Source organism: Oryzias latipes, chromosome 13, assembly GCF_053564925.1.
Source record: "Oryzias latipes strain Hd-rR chromosome 13, Olatipes_Hd-rR_3.1".
NCBI classification, from domain to species: Eukaryota; Metazoa; Chordata; class Actinopteri; order Beloniformes; family Adrianichthyidae; genus Oryzias; species Oryzias latipes.
This window is the reverse complement of record NC_136249.1, coordinates 10,909,120-10,926,793: the sequence shown is the minus strand read 5'-3', so window position 1 is coordinate 10,926,793 and position 17,674 is coordinate 10,909,120. Positions and strand designations below refer to the sequence as shown.

Here is a 17,674-nt window from a genome sequence, read left to right as displayed (position 1 = left end):
GGCAGGAGTTCATTAGAAATTGTTCTCTAAGTTGTGGGCGGGACTGTTGGTGCAGTGTAACCCCGCCTCTTAGCAGGGAGGAGCTCGTTGCACACCCAGTGCATTTTCTACATCACAAATAAGCTCTTTTTCAAACAACGTTTTTAAGTCTGATCCTGATTCACAACATATTGATTAAAGAAATTCTCAGAAATGCAATTTTAAGCTTAATTCTTTTCATACATGTCCTCCATCATGAAAAAAATGCCACAAGAAAAATGTTAAAGCAACATTTTTATCAAAGTGGGTCTTTAAAAGTAGATCACTGAAACAAAGTCGGATGTTTCCTTCCTAATTTGCCACTGACATTGTTCCAACAGTGGCTTCTTTTTCATCCTTTCCTTTACAAAACATACAGTTTATGGAGGTGAATGCTGAGCCTGAGAATCAATACGAGGCCACGCTGTCAGGCATCTGGCAATGCTCACCACTAATTAACACTAAATTCTCTGCTTCTTCCAGACCCCACCAATGCTGAGCCAGCCATCCTGGATGGCTTTGACCACAGAGAGGTGATGATTAATCATCGGGTGGAGCTGCCCTGTAAGGCCTCAGGCTACCCAACACCCAAGTACCGCTGGCTGAAAGACAACAGCCCTCTGGAGCCAGACAGTCGCTTTCGCCAGACCATCTCAGGGTTGCTGATAGAGAGCACACAGCCCAGTGACTCTGGGACATATGTTTGTGAAGTGTGGAACAGTTATGGCAACGCCGAGGTCGTGGGACACCTGTACATCAAACGTGAGTCCCTGGCTGAAAAGCGATATTTTACTGAATAAGACAAAATGCTGCAATTGTTTTCCTTTCTTAAACCATACGTTTTGCTTTACGTTTCCGCAGAGCCCTTAAAAGTAGTGGTCAGTCCCCGAAAGGTGAAGGGCAGCGTGGGTAGCAAAGTGTCTCTATCCTGCAGTGTCAGTGGCTCAGATGAATATGAGCTGTCCTGGTACCGCAATGGAGAAATCATCTACCCCGGCAACAACGTTCGCTTCACTGGGCTCAACAGGGAGAACCTTATCATGGAGGGAATGTCCAAAAGCGATGGAGGAGCTTACCAGTGCTTCGCCAGGAAGGGCAAAATGTCGGCACAAGACTTTGTGCAGGTCATTCTTGAAGGTAAAATAATCTTCCCACATGCTGAACCTTTCCTGCTGCTGTACTATGCTAAATCAGTGAGTTAGCAGATCAATACAAGGTTCACGCAGCTGAGACCACTGCCATGGTCATCCTTAACTTCACAAACGCATGCAAAAACACAAACACATGCAGCCTCTAAGCCACTTCTCTACCTTGGTGGTGCGGTGTTGCTTAGGCAACTGTCTTTTGTCAGGGGGAGGAAGGTATTGATAATCTATAATCACAAGGAGCAGAGTTAGATTATCAGAGGGAAGCAGCAAGCAATAATAAAACATTTACCAAACACCAACAACACTTTCTGTTTCTCAGTGAAAGGACATGATAAAAAAAACAGCACATTGTGAGTTATTTCAAAAGAATTATTTACGTTTTGCGGACTTGTTTTTAGAAAATGCTTTATTAGAATAGACGCTGTACATAAATACTTCTTTTTACATTCATTGTCAAATAATTGAAGACACAGTGTGGTAGGCAGGCTGATCTTAAGTACCTTTATCGTAATTTTTTTTAATGACCTACAGTATATCATGCTATTCTTAAGCATTAGAGTAAACAATATCCATGTATATGATAAAATATTACTTTTGGCACACAAAAGAAAAACTTTTTGAATTAAATATTACTTATTTTCCTGAGCTTTTTTCCAACCCGGATGTAAGACTTTAATTAGTTTATTCAATTTCAGTTTTTTCTTCAATTTCATTGTACAATGGACAATGACAATAAAAACACATCTATCTAACTAAAAAAAAGAAAAGAAAAGAGGACTCCATCTCTGAGGCTCCGCCTTTCTCTCCTTGTGGGTGCCGCCCATTTCATGACGTCATCCTAGAGTCGGTCTCAGCAGCGTGTCTGTGTCTCGGCCACAAAAACAAACAATATTCAAACTTTTTCAACGATGGATGTGCATATTGTGCAGATGAAATGAAAGCCCATTTTTAGATCATCGCTAGCTCCGAGGAGAAAGTGTGTGTGTGTTAGCCTGGGGGGAGGGCTGGCAGCGCAGACCCTTCCTGGAAGGGGCTGTTCTTATTTGCTGTTAGCCTGTCAGCTCGTGAGAACCTGCTAATTCCAGCGGTGAGGGGTCTGTTTTTTTTTTCCTTCATCCCTTTCTCTGCCCTTCCTGAAAACCACCTACATTTTCCTTAACAACTTTGTTTTTCTCAGAAACAAAATAAAAAATGAATAACCAGCTCTATTACTTAACACATTGTGAATATTCCAGCTTGTTGGAGGTTCGACACAGTCACACCAGGATCATGTTAATAATAATGCCGAGCTGTTTTCAATTGAGTTAATTCCCCTCATTTTGTTCAAGTGTCTGGTTTTTCAGTTAGTTGTTCATGGTCAGGTCATCTGTATTGTTACAATGTCTTTGCTCCCTATTTTTTGCCCTGTTCTAGTTTGTTTATTAGATGTTAGGTTTCTACCACCAAACCTGATCTTGGGCAATTTGAATTCTACCCCATCAGTTTATGACATAATAAAGTAATAAGTCTGGGGCACAGTGAGCACTGTTGCCTCACAGCAAGTATTATCTGGTTCAAATCCTGTGTGGAGTTTGCATGTTCTCCTCGAGCAAGTGAGGCTTGTCTCTGGGCTATACAGCGTCCTCCCATGCCTAAAAACCATGTTTGATGGGTAGATTGGTGAATCTAAATTGTCCCTTAGTTGTACATTTGTTGTCTGTGTGGCTCTGTAATGGACAGAGTGACCCCTGCCTCTACCCTGAGAAAGCTGCAACCCTCTTTGACACTGAGCAAGACAAAGAAGGATCAGAAGATGGATATATAAGACAGTTGCTTTTGGTTTACACTTTGCATAGAATAGGATAAGCCAGACATCCTGCATTAAAGAAAGAAGAGCAAAATTTTCTGATCAGCCAGTCTGATAATGCTGCCATTGACTGGATAAAGAGAACTGGACTGTATGACCCCTCGCCGCTGGTGTTACTAGATGGAAGTATCTACTGGTTCTAAAAAAGTCCAAAATCCCAATAGACTTCTATGGAAAAATAAACAGCTGTTACTCAGTCATTCTATTTACTAGAATACCCATTGCTACTCTGAAACCTTCTTTTTACATGTAATTGATAATCCTTTATTTTTTTCATGATGTTTTCTGTAGGTGAGGTTATTCGAGTTATAAACTGAGCAATCAGATGCGTCAATAACAGGATTTGGTCTTTGACAGCATTTGTGTAGCCCACAAATGGTAGGGGTGTAGACTTCCAACAAGCTCACTCCTGATTGGTGAGAATGGTTGCCATAGAAATGTTCTCTCAGACCGACATGGACCGCTTACTGAGGATTTCTGGTTCCAACATGGCAGCATCTGTATCACAAAAAAATTGGCGACTGAAGGGACTTCATTTGGTTGGAGCTAGAATTAAGCCGTTTTCTGTGAGCGATGTCACGCTCAGTCAGTCCAGTTCTCATATACGTGTTCAGCTAGGCTGTTAGTAAAACAAAACGACTGAAGCAGTAGCTGCGTATACAATATTTTATGTCACCCAGAGTTCTTCTTACTGCTGCTAACAGGCTTTTCTGGCTGTACCAGACAAAACCAAACACCACTGCAACGTGTCAAACTCTTTGGGCACAGCAAACTTAATCCATGCAGACACGGCAAACGTGCACCGTAACACTGCAGACAAAAACCGGGTAGAGGCTGAGCACTACTTTGCCACAGGCTCAGGAGTAGGGAAAGTGACAAAAAACAAAAGAGATTTAAATGTGTCAGTCCGCTCTAACAATCTGCTTAATCACATACAAGTCTGCCTGGAGTCAATTGATGCCGATTTGCTTGAATTACTATAGAAACTACAACTGCACAAAATATTTTACAGCAAAAGTTCAGAATTTTAAGTAGGTTTTTGAAACAAAACTGTCAACATGCATAGTGGTTTTTAACTATGTTAAAATAAACTTTTAATTTAAAAACATTTCTAAATGTATTTGTTTTTTGCTCAGAATTTTAATACAAAATTAAACGATTGTTGAAAAAAGCAATCCCCCTAAAATATTATAAAGATGTGCTCTAAATTTAATTGTATATGAAGTTTTTTGTTAAACTGAAGCTTTTAAATATTAGAAAGGACTTTATTAATGTTGAAGTAATTAAAATGTTTTGACTCTTAATCTTCTCCTGGCATATATTTGTGATTAAATAAAAATCAACGTCCAACATAAGGTTGAAAAACCAAATAAACAGACGTGATGTTGTGACTGTGTGCACCACACAATGTTGGCGTTATTTTTTAAACTCGTTTATTTTTCCTGTTTTCATAAACATTCCTGAAAAAACCATGGCTCCATTTTTCTTCCCAAACACAGATGGGACCCCCAAAATCTTGTCCTCCTTCAGCGAGAAGGTGGTGAGCCCCAATGAGCCCGTCTTCCTGGTCTGCAACGTCAAGGGCACGCCTCCTCCCAGATGCACCTGGACGCTGGACGACGACCCCGTCATCAAGGACAGCCACCACCACCTGGGCCATTACGAGACGCACGAAGCCCACGTGGCCAGCCAGCTCAACGTCACGCACACCCAGGTGCAGGACGGCGGGGTGTACCGGTGCACGTGCAGCAACTCGGCCGGGGTCGTGTACCACCAGGCTCGAATAAACGTAAGAGGTGCTTGTCAAATCAGCTCCTCCAAGACCAACAATACACATACCTGTCCTTGTCTGTGTGAGTCTTTGCAGGAGATGGCTGTTGTGTGGGACTGAAATATTAGTTTAATTTTTTTAACTGTTACTTCCTACATTTGATTTAGTTTTTTGAGCTCTTGTATTTGTTTTTTGCCTTCGCCTTTTTTATTTTTAATTCTAGCATTTTGTATTTTTTTTCCTTCAACTGATAAGAGCGTGCTATACTTTATAACGCCTGCATTGTGAGGTCAAATTATTTGTGCTCACACGGATATCCTGTTTGGAAATAGCCAGGAGAAAAATACATTTTCTCCGTCTGAATGCATCCATTCCTTGTGTGCTTGTGTGTGTCGGGGACTATTCATGTGTGTCTGTGTCTGCATGTTTACTCAAGCAGCCAATTCAACAATCAGATATTAGAGAGATTACTGTGTTTCAGTTTTATAGACACAGAACGAGGCTCTGAATGTGTCAGACTCTGGAAACGGCAGAATAAAACGTAGTGGATTTGTAAGTGGAGGTGGTGTCATTTAAATGTTATGCTCAGCCTCCTCTAATCTGCTTCTCATTTCCCCACCTTTTGACTTAGTTAAGCTTTAATACCTGTGGTACATTAGACAATAAAATCTAAAAACAGCAGCATCCCTGCATATTTGTTGGCAGGCAGAAAGTGTGAATCTGTGTAGCTTTAAAGTCGTAAATGTATCCACAACACCCAAACTGCTTTTTGCAGTCTGCTGTCAGTGAAGCCGTCGTCTCTGCCCTCGTTTAGGTCGCGCCAGCATTCGTCCAATGAAAAACATCACGGCCATAGCTGGACGGGATGCCTTCGTTCACTGCCGTGTGATCGGATACCCCTACTACTCCATAAAGTGGTACAAGAACTCCGCCCTGCTGCCCTTCAACCACAGACAGCGAGCTTTTGAGAACAACGGGACACTGAAGCTGAGCAACGTGCAGCAGGTGGATGCTGGCGAATACACCTGTAAGGTGATGGTTCAACCCAACAAGATGGACTCCCAAAGTGTCCATGTTCGTGTGAGAGGTGAGTCTGTCAAGGGTGGTCCAAATCTCTAGGTCCTAGTTCAGCTAAAGTCAGTTCTAACTGTTTAAATGAGTTTTTTTAATGGGGTTGCGTTTGTAAAGTGACAGACTCAAATATTATTTTGCCTGTTTTAGGAGGTTTCATTTTTCAAATGCATATTTTTGCCTTTAAAATTCATGTATTAATAAATGTCACATTTACTAACTAAATATTTAGTTAGCAATTTAAATATTGAATTTAAAGTTAAATATTTATTTTTTTGAATTATATATTTAGTTTACAAACTAAAAATTTTGTTTACAAATAAAGCTTAAAATTTTATCAAATTAAACATAAACCACCATCACCTAAATATTTTTTCCAAACTAAACATTTAAGCTTTGTAACTAGATATTTATTTATTAATTTAATATTTAAGTTCAAGTTAAATATTCTGCTTTTTAACTAAATGTGCACAAATATCAGCTTTTCTCCTTGACAGAATCAGCTGATTTCTGTTGATTGCATGGGCCTTTCACTAACATAAAATGTTACATGTCCGCATAAAGCTGCTTTTCTCTGCTTAAGAATCCACTGGAATTGCGTTGATTGCGTGAATGTTTGAAGAGTTACCTTAGTTGAAAGAACGTCAACACTGGAGTTAAAGCACCTGTGGAGAAATATGTTAAACAAACCTTAAAGAAATACAATGTTAATTGTCCCTACAAAATTCATAATAGAAGTTTAAATCCACTTTATGTATGAATAGAATTCATGAAAAGTCCTATAATAAATAAGATAGTGACAGGTTGGTTTTAGGTGACAATAAACATACTCAGTGTTTCGATACTCAACATGCTATTATTAATTAGGAAAATGCATTCAATTACATTGTTGCTCAAATAAATCTGTTCATATTATTTTTTTCTTCCCTTTCCTTATGTAAGCAGCCGCATGCCATAAACAGACGCTAAAAGACCTGTAAATGAATCTAGCAGATAATATTCCTGAGGGCATAAGTGGGGTTTATTAAGAGTGTCTGATTCCAGCATGATATTACTGCACTGAGTGACTGATCTCCAGTGAGATCTTACATGTGTAATAGGTAATACTTAAAGGGCTCCCCCATTATGCCTCCATTTCCTACTCTCTGAACAGTATGTTGGCTTTTTGTCACTATAATACACTTTCCAAGAGAGACAGAGGAAAGCCAGAAAAGGAGCCGGGTGATGATATAAAGCAGCTCTTCCCAGTGGTACTGTACTGAGCAGGAGCATTTGTTAATTTACTCCGCTCATGCTTAAAATGCATAATGTTTTGTGGGAATCCCAGGAGTCCATTATCTCCACTTTATTTTGAATTTGATAAGCTGCTAAAGTGCTGCTTATGCCGGGGTTGTTTGAACTCACTGGACACTCGCAGGGCCGATTTGTTCCCAGAGAACATAACGTGTACGATTTGAAAAGATTATTAATTTATAGTCAGTGATTACATTATGCGGCTTGATTGACTTGTTCCAGGAGTAAACCTGCTGAATGATCAAACCAATTTATATCTGGATTACGGATTTTTTTGACTGCTCATGTTTCAGTGAGCCTCTATATTGTTAAAGACAGGACTCCATATTTCCAAAAAGCAATTCAATATTTCTTGGGATGCTGAAGACAAACACTACAGTAAGGGCTTATTTCTATCTTAATGTTCTGTTTTGCAACAGTCTTGGACTGCAAAAACCGTGTTTTTTGTGATTCTTTTCTTACTGCGCAATTGAACACAAATTTCAACATGCTCAAAAACTAACCAAAATTTGCAGACACCTGGTACATGGTGAAATGGAATTTAGGCATACTAAAAAACACCCCCCCTCCCCCCCTCCCCCCCCACACACACACCCCACCCAAAAATAATAATGACATCACTGCGGGCAAAAATCATCAAAAAAATGAATTTGGCCAAAATGTCCAATAGGTTGCAAAAACTTGGTTCAAATTTCAAGTGACAAAACCACACACGTCCAGGATGTCCAAAGAAAGTTTAAAAAATGATCACAGGATGGCCACAGGACCGATGGTTTGGCAAGCATGTTGTGGCAAAGTGTGTAATTTGGTGATTTTCACATTTTGGAAACAGAAAACTTTTGTTGAAGCGATCTTCACAAAATACCACACACATGCCGACAGCTTAAGTCTACAGCAGAATTTCTGTTGACCTTTGACCCTGGGAAGAGGCCACAATCTTGAATTGAAAATTAATCCCCTTTAGGAGCTTCTACAAACTTCAATTTCATTGGGAAGTTACTTGTGGAAAAAGTTGGATTTAAAGTTTGTAGATTTTGAAATGCGTTAGTGTAGTGAGCTTGCGTTCCCGTGTTGCTCGCATATTTTTTACTGGAATTTTGTGTATAATTAGTAAATACAGCCCAAGCTGGACGAAAGGATCTATTGATATGTACATATTAGGAAGGCGGGCGTGGCTAACAAAAAATATTTGTTGCCATGGCAATCCAAAAATGTACTTTTGCCAATTCTTCTAAAAATTACATAGACATGTTGGTCATCCGCATGTGACCAAAATAAAAAATAAAAATGAAATAGTTCCTATGACAATAAAACCAACAAAAACCCACCATTTTTGTATAAGAGATTTTTACAAATGGTTTTATCACGTAGAGGTCTGACCAGGGTGACAGGGCAGATACTGAGGGGGCATTTAGCAACCGCTTAGCCACTGAGGACGGGTCAAAATGGGTTGGTGGAGGCAGAAAGCGACTACGGTCAGACGGGCAAAAATGATGTTTCACTTCAGAGTGTAAGTTTGAACTTTACTCTCCGTAAACTGAGAAGCAAGATTCTGACTCTTGAGGGATTTATCTCTTCTTTAATTTTTTTTGGGATGTAAATCACATTAAGATTCATGTCAGTGCAATAAATTCTGAATGAATGCAGACACCTGGCTTAGTTGTGAAGTCTGGGGTTCAAAGACTGACATGCCTTAATTATCAGCTAAGCAGAAAGAGTTCAGCTCCAGTTCTTTTCCCGAGCAATTTAAAATGAGTCATCTTAAAAGTTTCTTTTTTTTGGTCCTGTGTATGTATGCTGATGTGGCTCCTGTGCTGAAAGGACAAAATGTTCCAGTCTAAGAGTGACAAGGATTTACTGCAGAATGTTTTGCAGCTCAGGTCCTTTATGTTCCTCCAGATAGCTCAGCGATTGTGGGATCACTCTTAAAAAGAAAGGATAGTCCTCACACAAAATCCAGAGAATTCAAGAGGTTTTCAAATTGAAGGCTAAAATGACACGCAGTCTCTATTTTCTTCTCCTGCCTGCAGTCCCTCCCTACATTCAACCCTTTGAGTTCCAGCGTTTCACCATCGGTCAGCGGGTCTTCATACCGTGCGTGGTCATGTCCGGAGATCGACCACTGGACATCACCTGGCAGAAAGATGGGCGCCCCATCCCCGCCAGTCTGGGTGTGACTGTCGACAACATCGACTTTACGAGCTCGCTGCGGATCTCCAATCTGACCCCTGACCACAATGGAAACTACACCTGCATCGCTCGAAACGAAGCTGCAGTTGTGGAGCACCAGAGTCAGCTCATCGTTAGAGGTGAGAGCACAAAGACAACAAATCTCACGGCACCTTGTGGGCTGCTGGAAGCTGCAGTGTGTGGGCAGGCATTTCACCAAAGAGCCACAAAGTACAAATGCATTTCTTGAATACACAATACAAACAGTGAGTTTTTGTTTTTGTTTGTGTCTCTGTACAGTTCCTCCTCAGTTTGTGGTGCAGCCTGAGGATCAAGATGGGATCTATGGGAAAACTGTGACTCTCAACTGCTCTGCTGAGGGCTATCCACCACCCACTATTGTTTGGGAGCACTCCAAAGGTACATTAAGTGGACAAAAAAAAATTATTATGAATTTAAAAACTGCTTTGTGTGCTGCAGATGCTGTTTGCTGCACCTGCAGGTAGGTGTGTGGGAATACAGTAAAAAGACATAAATTGGCACTAAGCTAAGCTGTCCACCTTAAATATTTAAAAAAAAAAAGCATGAAGCATCACAGTGAGATGGAAATTGAGTTTGGAGGACAGACAGACAGACAGACAGACAGACAGACAGACAGACAGACAGACGGGAGGGTAGCAGGTGAGTTCAGCCACTTGAACAGGATGGAAGAGGGGCTCCATGTTTGCTCCATCATCCACATAACTAAGGATGAAAGCTCTCATCACCAGAGGAACAACCAGCATGGAGTATTTGTCAGACAGCATGTGTGTGTGTGTGTGTGTGTGTGTGTATGTAGGGCCCTGCCATCAAAGCAAAGAAAGAATTGGCTTATTTTATATAAATATATATATTTTTTACCCTTTGATGGGATTTATGTGTTCTCTCTTTCTGAGCGCGTGTTGAGACAAGCAGTCCGATTAGCTTTCTGACCGCTTCTAATCAGTATGCATGAACAACGCATGGCGTGCGTCTTTTCACTTGTAGCGCTCTAAAAAGCCGTTTTTCAGACTAAGTTGGAGGAAGTATAAAATTCAGCTGAGCTGGCTGACTTTGCTGCTCTGTAATATGACACAATAAAAATCACGGCCGTTTGGGAAGCCTATTCCGCCACTGCTAAGGATTTTTTAGGCGATTGCTGTCTGGCTGACATTCGGTGTAACAAAGTCTGCAATCTCTGGGATATAGAATGGAAAGTAAAGGTCAACACTTATTAGCACAACAGCGAGAACCGTTTGAATATGTGCTATGCATGATTCCCACACTTTCCCATCACCAGGGGCACTAAAACAAAGTCATCAGTCTTGAACCATGGTCAGCCATGGCCTCCTGAAGACATTTTAAGTAAGAAAAACACCTACCAAAACAGTCCAGTATGGAGACCTTTAAGTGTAAAGTCTGGCAAAGTTCACACATGGGAAATGCTTTGTAAGCAAAGTGTTGAACTGGGCTTTTATCATATTTCTGCGATGCTGAGTACATTAAAGACATTAGCCTCACAAGGGTCCATCTTCAAAGGGTTGTTTATGGATAAGAAGCATTTGAAGAGCACTAAGACGAGCTTTATGGCAGTGTCTCACCAAGAGGGTAGAAAATCTTAGACGCTGACATCACTTAAAAAGAAATGTTAGTAACTGTAAACGCATGCTATTCGCATCTTTTAGATATTTACCATCCTGAGGGAAAAAAAAAAACGAAAAAAGTACAACTTTAACTATCTAAACCAGACATTTCCTATAATGAAAGTTGATTCTGAATTGATGTTATTTTTGCACCTAAAGATGCATATTTGTTAGTTTATATGACTTTAGGTCGTATTAATGCTTTTTTTGTGTGCTCATTATTGTACACCGTTTGCTCTCTGGCATCTGCTTATCTAACAACCATAAATGCAAACTATGTGTTAATTAATTACAAAGAGATATTGAAAAAAGCCAAAATTAAAAATGTTTTGAATTTCTTTAAAATGTCTCCTGCTCAGCTCTTAACGTTATGAAGGAGGCAGGGCCACTTTGTCCTTCCGCCTGTTGTTTTCCCAGCTCCAATCTGCTGTCCTGTCAAACATGAGCATTATGTCGCTCTGATTGCATCACTCGAGCAGCTTGGTTTCATTCTGCCTGTCAGCTGTTTGGTGATTTAAGGATTTGGGCCTGATGTTAAGAGATGTGTTTACAATCCTTTCTTAATCTCATAGACCATGTCATGAAAGCTGTAAACACAGAGGCACTGTCAAATTAATGCACTCAAATACGTGTCCCGTTTTTGTGTCATCATTTATTATGTTTCTGGGTTTTTTAAGTGCTGCGTGTTGCCTTTCAACACTGGCAATTTAAATGTTGAATTTCAAAAGTTGATTGTTTTTCTCGCTTTAGGTGCAGGTGTACCCCAGTTTCAGCCCATCCTTCTGAACAGTGGCTCTCGCATCCAGCTACTGAGCAATGGGTCGCTGCTCATCAAACACGTGCTGGAGGATGACAGCGGCTTCTACCTGTGTAAGGTCAGCAACGACGTTGGAGCTGATGTCAGCAAGTCCATGTACCTCACCGTCAAAAGTAAGAACCCCAGTTTGATCATGTACAGTTCAGAAGCTGTTTTTTTTGTCATAATCACTCCTCAGATGACAAAAATTTGTTAGAATGCGGTGGGGGAGGGGGGGGGGACAAACAACAACGTGAGACAAATAGGAAACAGATCAATGTTTTGACACAATGTGAGATCATTTGAATAGTTAGGCCCACTCCAATGAAAATTATGGTTTTTGGTGTTTTTTACATGTTTTTGTGAATTTTTTCTGAAATGGAGAACATGTAGAAATTGCATTTCTGAGTATTTCTTTCTTCAAATGGCTGAGAATCAGGAGCAGATGGAAAAACGTCTCTGTTTTCCTCATCCGAGCTGGCATCTGAATCAAAACTGTACGGCTCGATAGCTCCAATACTTCTGCGCCGGTTATGCTAGCTTGGGGGTGTGAGAGGCTGTAAAAAGAGAGCATTCCGCAATGGGAAGGGAAGAGGGGCGGGGTTGCTCTGCACCAACGATCCCACCCCAAATTGAATTTCAAATGAACAACTGCTGCTCTGCAGAAACTATGTCCTAAAAAAACAGATTTTTTTTTTGTTTTTTTTGGCTAAAAATTGCTAAATCATAATTAAAAGACCACTAGGAACACATTTACTATAGATCAAAAGATAACTGGAGTGGGACTTAAAATAAAGTGTTTGGGATCAGTATGTCTTGTAAAGTGATGGAGGAATTTTTCCTGATACATCTCTAAATCAAAGCCAGTTTTATCGCTTCCTCACTCATTCTGAACATGCTCCAGTTTTTTTTTGCGCCTGAGCATCTCCTAGATTCCGTCAGCAGCCAGTATGGTAATACTAAACTACAGGTTTTCTGCCACCACTGAGCATTAGCATGTAGCTCCCCTACAGCGCCAGGAATGGCTCCTCATTTTCATGGAGCTTAGATGTGAGTGGGGCTTATTTTCCCGTTACTGCAGTTATCAAACTGGAGCATGGGGCTCCCCACTGGTGAGCAGCCCTCTATCTATCTCTGTCTCTTCCTGCTCTCTATCTCTTTTTAAGCTTTTGCCTCACTGGCCTAAAGTCTAATATATGAAAACACAGACAGGAACAAAAAAATTACATTTTATGCTGGAAGGTATATTATGTGTGGAACAAGCTCGCTGTTTGACCTTGACCCCTGGCCAGTATGTAAAAGATAAAAATTGACTTAAAAGTCACCTTCTGGGTAAATCAGCCTTTTTTTTTTCATATCATTTATACCTTTAGGCATGCCGGGGATATTTGTGTCATTGTAATTAAGCCTAGCAGTACATTAGGCAGGGAAGCTGTCAGTACTGCAGCAGAATGCTCCGAGACAAACACGCTGTGTTTTCATAGGTCAGTTTTCTGACAGTGGCACCCAGTTGCTATGCAGCAAGCTGACCTATAGCTGAACTAAACTTTTTTTTTTCTCCCTACCATGCAGAAAAGAAAACTGTATGGCTGCAGCTCCAGCGCCTTAAAAAGAGGCAATCCTGTAACTGAGACAATGTAGATGATCCCTTTGACCTGAATTTGCTGTATCGGTCAGCAGTGGCGGACTTAGCAGGGGTCCCAGGCGAACAATAACATGGGGCCCTCTGCAGTATTAATCATTTTTTGAACAATCCTTACAGGGTAAAAAAACATTAAATAACTTTCTTACTGGTCCACTTTTAGACAATATCAATGTCAAGAATCCAAATATTTTGATAAGAATTCAGCGCAAAGCTGTAAGCTCAAGACATTGAACCCCACCCTGCCTATTGTGGAAGGTTGGCACCAGCGCTTGGTGTGAAAGGGCTGAATGGGACTGTCACTGCAAAGCGCCTGGGGCATTCAAGGAAGGTAGAAAGGGGCTATGCGAGTATACCATTAAATAGGAAATACGAAAAATACAGTGATTTTGAGAATTGAAATGGTTAGACTCAAACTTATAATTTGCATTTCTGGAACAGGTGAGTGTGAACATATATTTATTTTATTGTCTGTAGACTTTACATCTCATGATGGCAGTTGAGGAAAACGACAGGTGAAGCCCTGCCTGTCCCCTGCCTCTCCCCAGACAACAATTCACTGCTTGAAACGTGTTTCAACCAAGAAAGCTCCAGAGCTGATCCCAAAACCAGCCCAAATTATGGCCACTCACCTAAAGCAATTTTTGCCCCAAAGGTCAGAATATTGAGCTGGAAACCCCCCAGTCTGGCAATGCTGTCCCTGCTCGATAACTTGTGAGTCTCAGGACTTGCTGTTGATTGGAATATACCATTGCAGCAGAAGAGCGAGGGAGGACCAAACACTTTAAGATGATCAATCTTATGAAAGTTTGGTGATTTTGGATGTTTTTTTTATGACAAAGTTAAATAATGGTGGACGTAAAATTCCTTTTAAACATTTTTATTAAGTGTTCAGCTCGGGGTCCCCAGAGAGTTGGGGGCCTCGGTCGATCCCCTACCTTTGCCCAACGGTATTGTCTATTAGACAAAACCAATGTGTTAGTGTATTAGACAGAACGTGCCGCCATGGTGAAGAGAATAGATGAAGTGGCTGGACTAAGACAGTAAAGCTCATAAACTTACTAACCCCTTTGCCCTGATTTTGACTCTCCATTTCAACCACAGAGGAAGATGTCAAATAGATTTTTGACACCAAACATGAAAACGTGCTTGTGTTTGCACGCCACGACATGGAAAAGTCAGACACAATTTCTGCACATTTGGCTTGTGAGGCGCATGCTTTAAATCTGCAGTTGCATGTCTTGAAGGTGAATGCAGAGGTTGTTTTTTTTTTAACTCTACTGTAATGCTTCGATAAGAAATCTCTGCCAAGTATTATTTGTCAGAATATGTTTCTTTCAAAGTAAAAAATACATTACAATACAATACAATACAATTAGTCTCCCTCCATCTTTGGAGGCCTCCATATCGTGCAGAAAAACTGTTCAGATTAGTGTTTTTCTTGGTAACTTTCAAACATACAGTGTTTTCGTATAAATCACAAGTTAACACAAGTAAATAACTGTTTCCATTTATGTTATGTTATTTAAAAAAAAATCTTTAGCACACCCGTATTGGGTAACATAAAATTGGATGATTTCATTTTCATTTATCCAGGTTGCAGATAGAAACATCTCCCGCTTGTCAGTGCTCTTTTGAGGACAAATTATTTTACAGAGCCAAATAATGTTTAGCAAACCTTTGCACTGCTGCTTCTTTTAATTTATCTGCCAACATTTACTGATGCAGGGGCCCTCTGCATGCTAATGCGAGTTAATACAGCATGTCAGTTCAGCTGATTTATTGGTCGAAGTCGGATACATGATAATATTGCTGTTTTTCCTCACCGCTGCGTCGTCATGACATGCTGGCTCAGACACATGCTGTTCACTAATCAGCAGATCACATTTCACAAAATGTACTCGTGCATTTAAGATGCTTTCAATAAAAGAGTACTTACTCACATGAGTGGTCTGAAAAAGCAAACCCATTACTGCTCCAGCATTCACACCATTATCTGCATGTGTTTGGGTGCATGTGAAATTGGACATTTCTTATCAAAATTAAGGATGACAATTTCTAGGTCCATGCAGAAGGACTTTATGTGCTTCTGTAGTCATGCATAGCGCATCTCATGCATTCTGTTTGCATGCAGCATGTGCCTTTGCATGCTCGCTCGTGTGTGTTATGAGACGTTGGAACTCTTGAGAGCATTTCTGCCTCATTTAAATCAGTCAATACCTCAATTAGAAGCCAGCATTGGACTCAAGGGAAGACCGGTCTGCATGTTTCTCTGCTTTATATGCACTCTCAGGCTGTTTTTGTTTCTTTCATATCAAGCACAGAAATGAAAAAAGGAAAGAAAAAAAAAACAATAATGTAAAAATAAAATTGAGTTTACAGTGTACTTTTCAAATGTTCAAGGTATGAAAAATTCAAATCGAAAGACCTGACACTTCTGCTGGAAAAAAAAATCACCAAGTTACCATCTTTTAACCATACAGAATTTTAAAAAAACAACAGCACTTTATTGATTTTTGTCCAACTCAAATATTTGAGCAGTCATTATAACAAAATAGTTGTGTTAAAATATGCAAAAAACCTTTAATAAAGCTGAAAACACTAGGTTTCTTCAATAATTCCAATTACAACACTCATTTTACAAGGTTTTCTTCTATTATTTTAACGTTTTCTTAGTTCATTAGAAAACAAATGTAACTTTTTTGTTTCTTTGAAAGTCATACAATGTAATTCTTTACATGCTTTCTTTTACAGTTGAAGTATATCTACAGATTCCTCTTTTTTAAGTGGGCCAAACTCTGAGAATTGGTGGCTAACAAATATTTTTGCACAAATATTTTATTGCAGGACCTACAATGGTCAAATGACCTGTGCTTCATCACTATAATCATTTAACATACAGAATTCATTTTTCTAAATATGTTTCTAGCTATGTTTATTTATTGCTTAATAATTTTTTTGCTTAATAAATAAATTATGTACCTTTTTAAAAATCTAAAATGATTTTATTTGACTTTAGAGGCTTTATATTGTTATGTAGTACGACTGTTTTAACTTGAACATATAAATCAAGAATGCAATAAATTTCTGAAGCTTCATAAAAAAATAAAAATGTATTTTGTTTTTGGTTAAAAGACCTGAAATGGGTTTACAAAAAAAAAGACCAAAACTTTATTTGAGAATCATTTACTTTGTTTAAACATCACTGAAACTTTTATCAAACACTTAAATAGTCATTTAACATTTTTATTATATTGTTTTACCAAAATAAAAACAGAAGAAGATTAAATGGAAGATTGTGGAGAGTTTTAAACCAACACCTCAGCAGAAAAAGGCTTTCTGCTGTGCTTCAATTGCAAAAGAGAGCAGGAATATAGACCACAGGAGAGCATCCTGACAGCCGGGTCAAAGGAAAGACCCAGCTTTTTTTCTCCTTTCAGTCCTCTCCCTGCTTTGCCTCCTGCTTTGTTCTCCTCCCATCCTCCAGGGTTCTTTTTCTGTCCTTTCTCCCTCACACTTCCCCTTCGCTCCGTCTTTGTTTTATTACCAGACCCCTGTAATATTGCTTGATATTAAAAAATATACATCAACGGAGCAATTACAGGCTATCAAAGAGAACAGGTTTAGCCCGGGGCTCCGCATGGTGGATTCACTGAAATGAGATGAGATCGAGATATGAGAAAGCTTCTCCGAAGCACAAGGCACTGAAATCCACCCGAGATGAGTAAAGATCACATGCATACATGCATCAATGCTCTAATGCAAAGCCCAACAAAGACTGAGATTAATTCTGTACCAAATAAACTCACAGGCTAGTGTAATTCATGACCTCAGACTTTTATGTTTACTTCATAAAGTCGATTATGAATCAAGACACAAACAGACATTTCATTTCTAAAAATCCCACTAAATCTCTTGAACGCAGTAGAGGTCTAGCATGTGGATTTTGCCAAGCAAAGACCATAAAATGCTGTGCCATCCTGACACAGACCTAACTGCAGACTTGCAAGCACGACGTCAACATATTTGATTGATTAGGATGATTATTGTGGGTGAACGATCTTAAAACGTGGATCAGATTGTCGATTATCCAGCCAGGGGGCTCTGGAAAATAAAAAATGACAGTTAAATAAACATCTTAGGATAAAAGATGAAGAGGCAAACTGGTTTTGAGTCCCTTCAAATAAATAAACGGATGTTAACTTGATCTGTCAAGGCCTCAAAAGTAGATGAAGAGAACAGTCCCTGTAAAAAGCAAT

General features: G+C 39.7%; 1 protein-coding gene across 3 annotated transcripts in view; it reads left to right on the top strand.

Annotated features, from left to right (window-relative positions):
• The window catches only part of dscamb (Down syndrome cell adhesion molecule b), a 147,830-nt gene that overhangs the window by 105,756 nt on the left and 24,400 nt on the right, over positions 1-17,674 (top strand). For all 3 annotated transcript variants that reach the window (XM_078929611.1, XM_078929612.1, XM_020708439.3), the window contains exons 5-11: positions 502-780; positions 880-1,155; positions 4,512-4,808; positions 5,598-5,870; positions 9,178-9,456; positions 9,617-9,736; positions 11,728-11,907. In XM_078929611.1, coding sequence (XP_078785737.1) covers positions 502-780; positions 880-1,155; positions 4,512-4,808; positions 5,598-5,870; positions 9,178-9,456; positions 9,617-9,736; positions 11,728-11,907 — 1,704 coding nt within the window. The remainder of the gene's footprint in view (positions 1-501; positions 781-879; positions 1,156-4,511; positions 4,809-5,597; positions 5,871-9,177; positions 9,457-9,616; positions 9,737-11,727; positions 11,908-17,674) is intronic.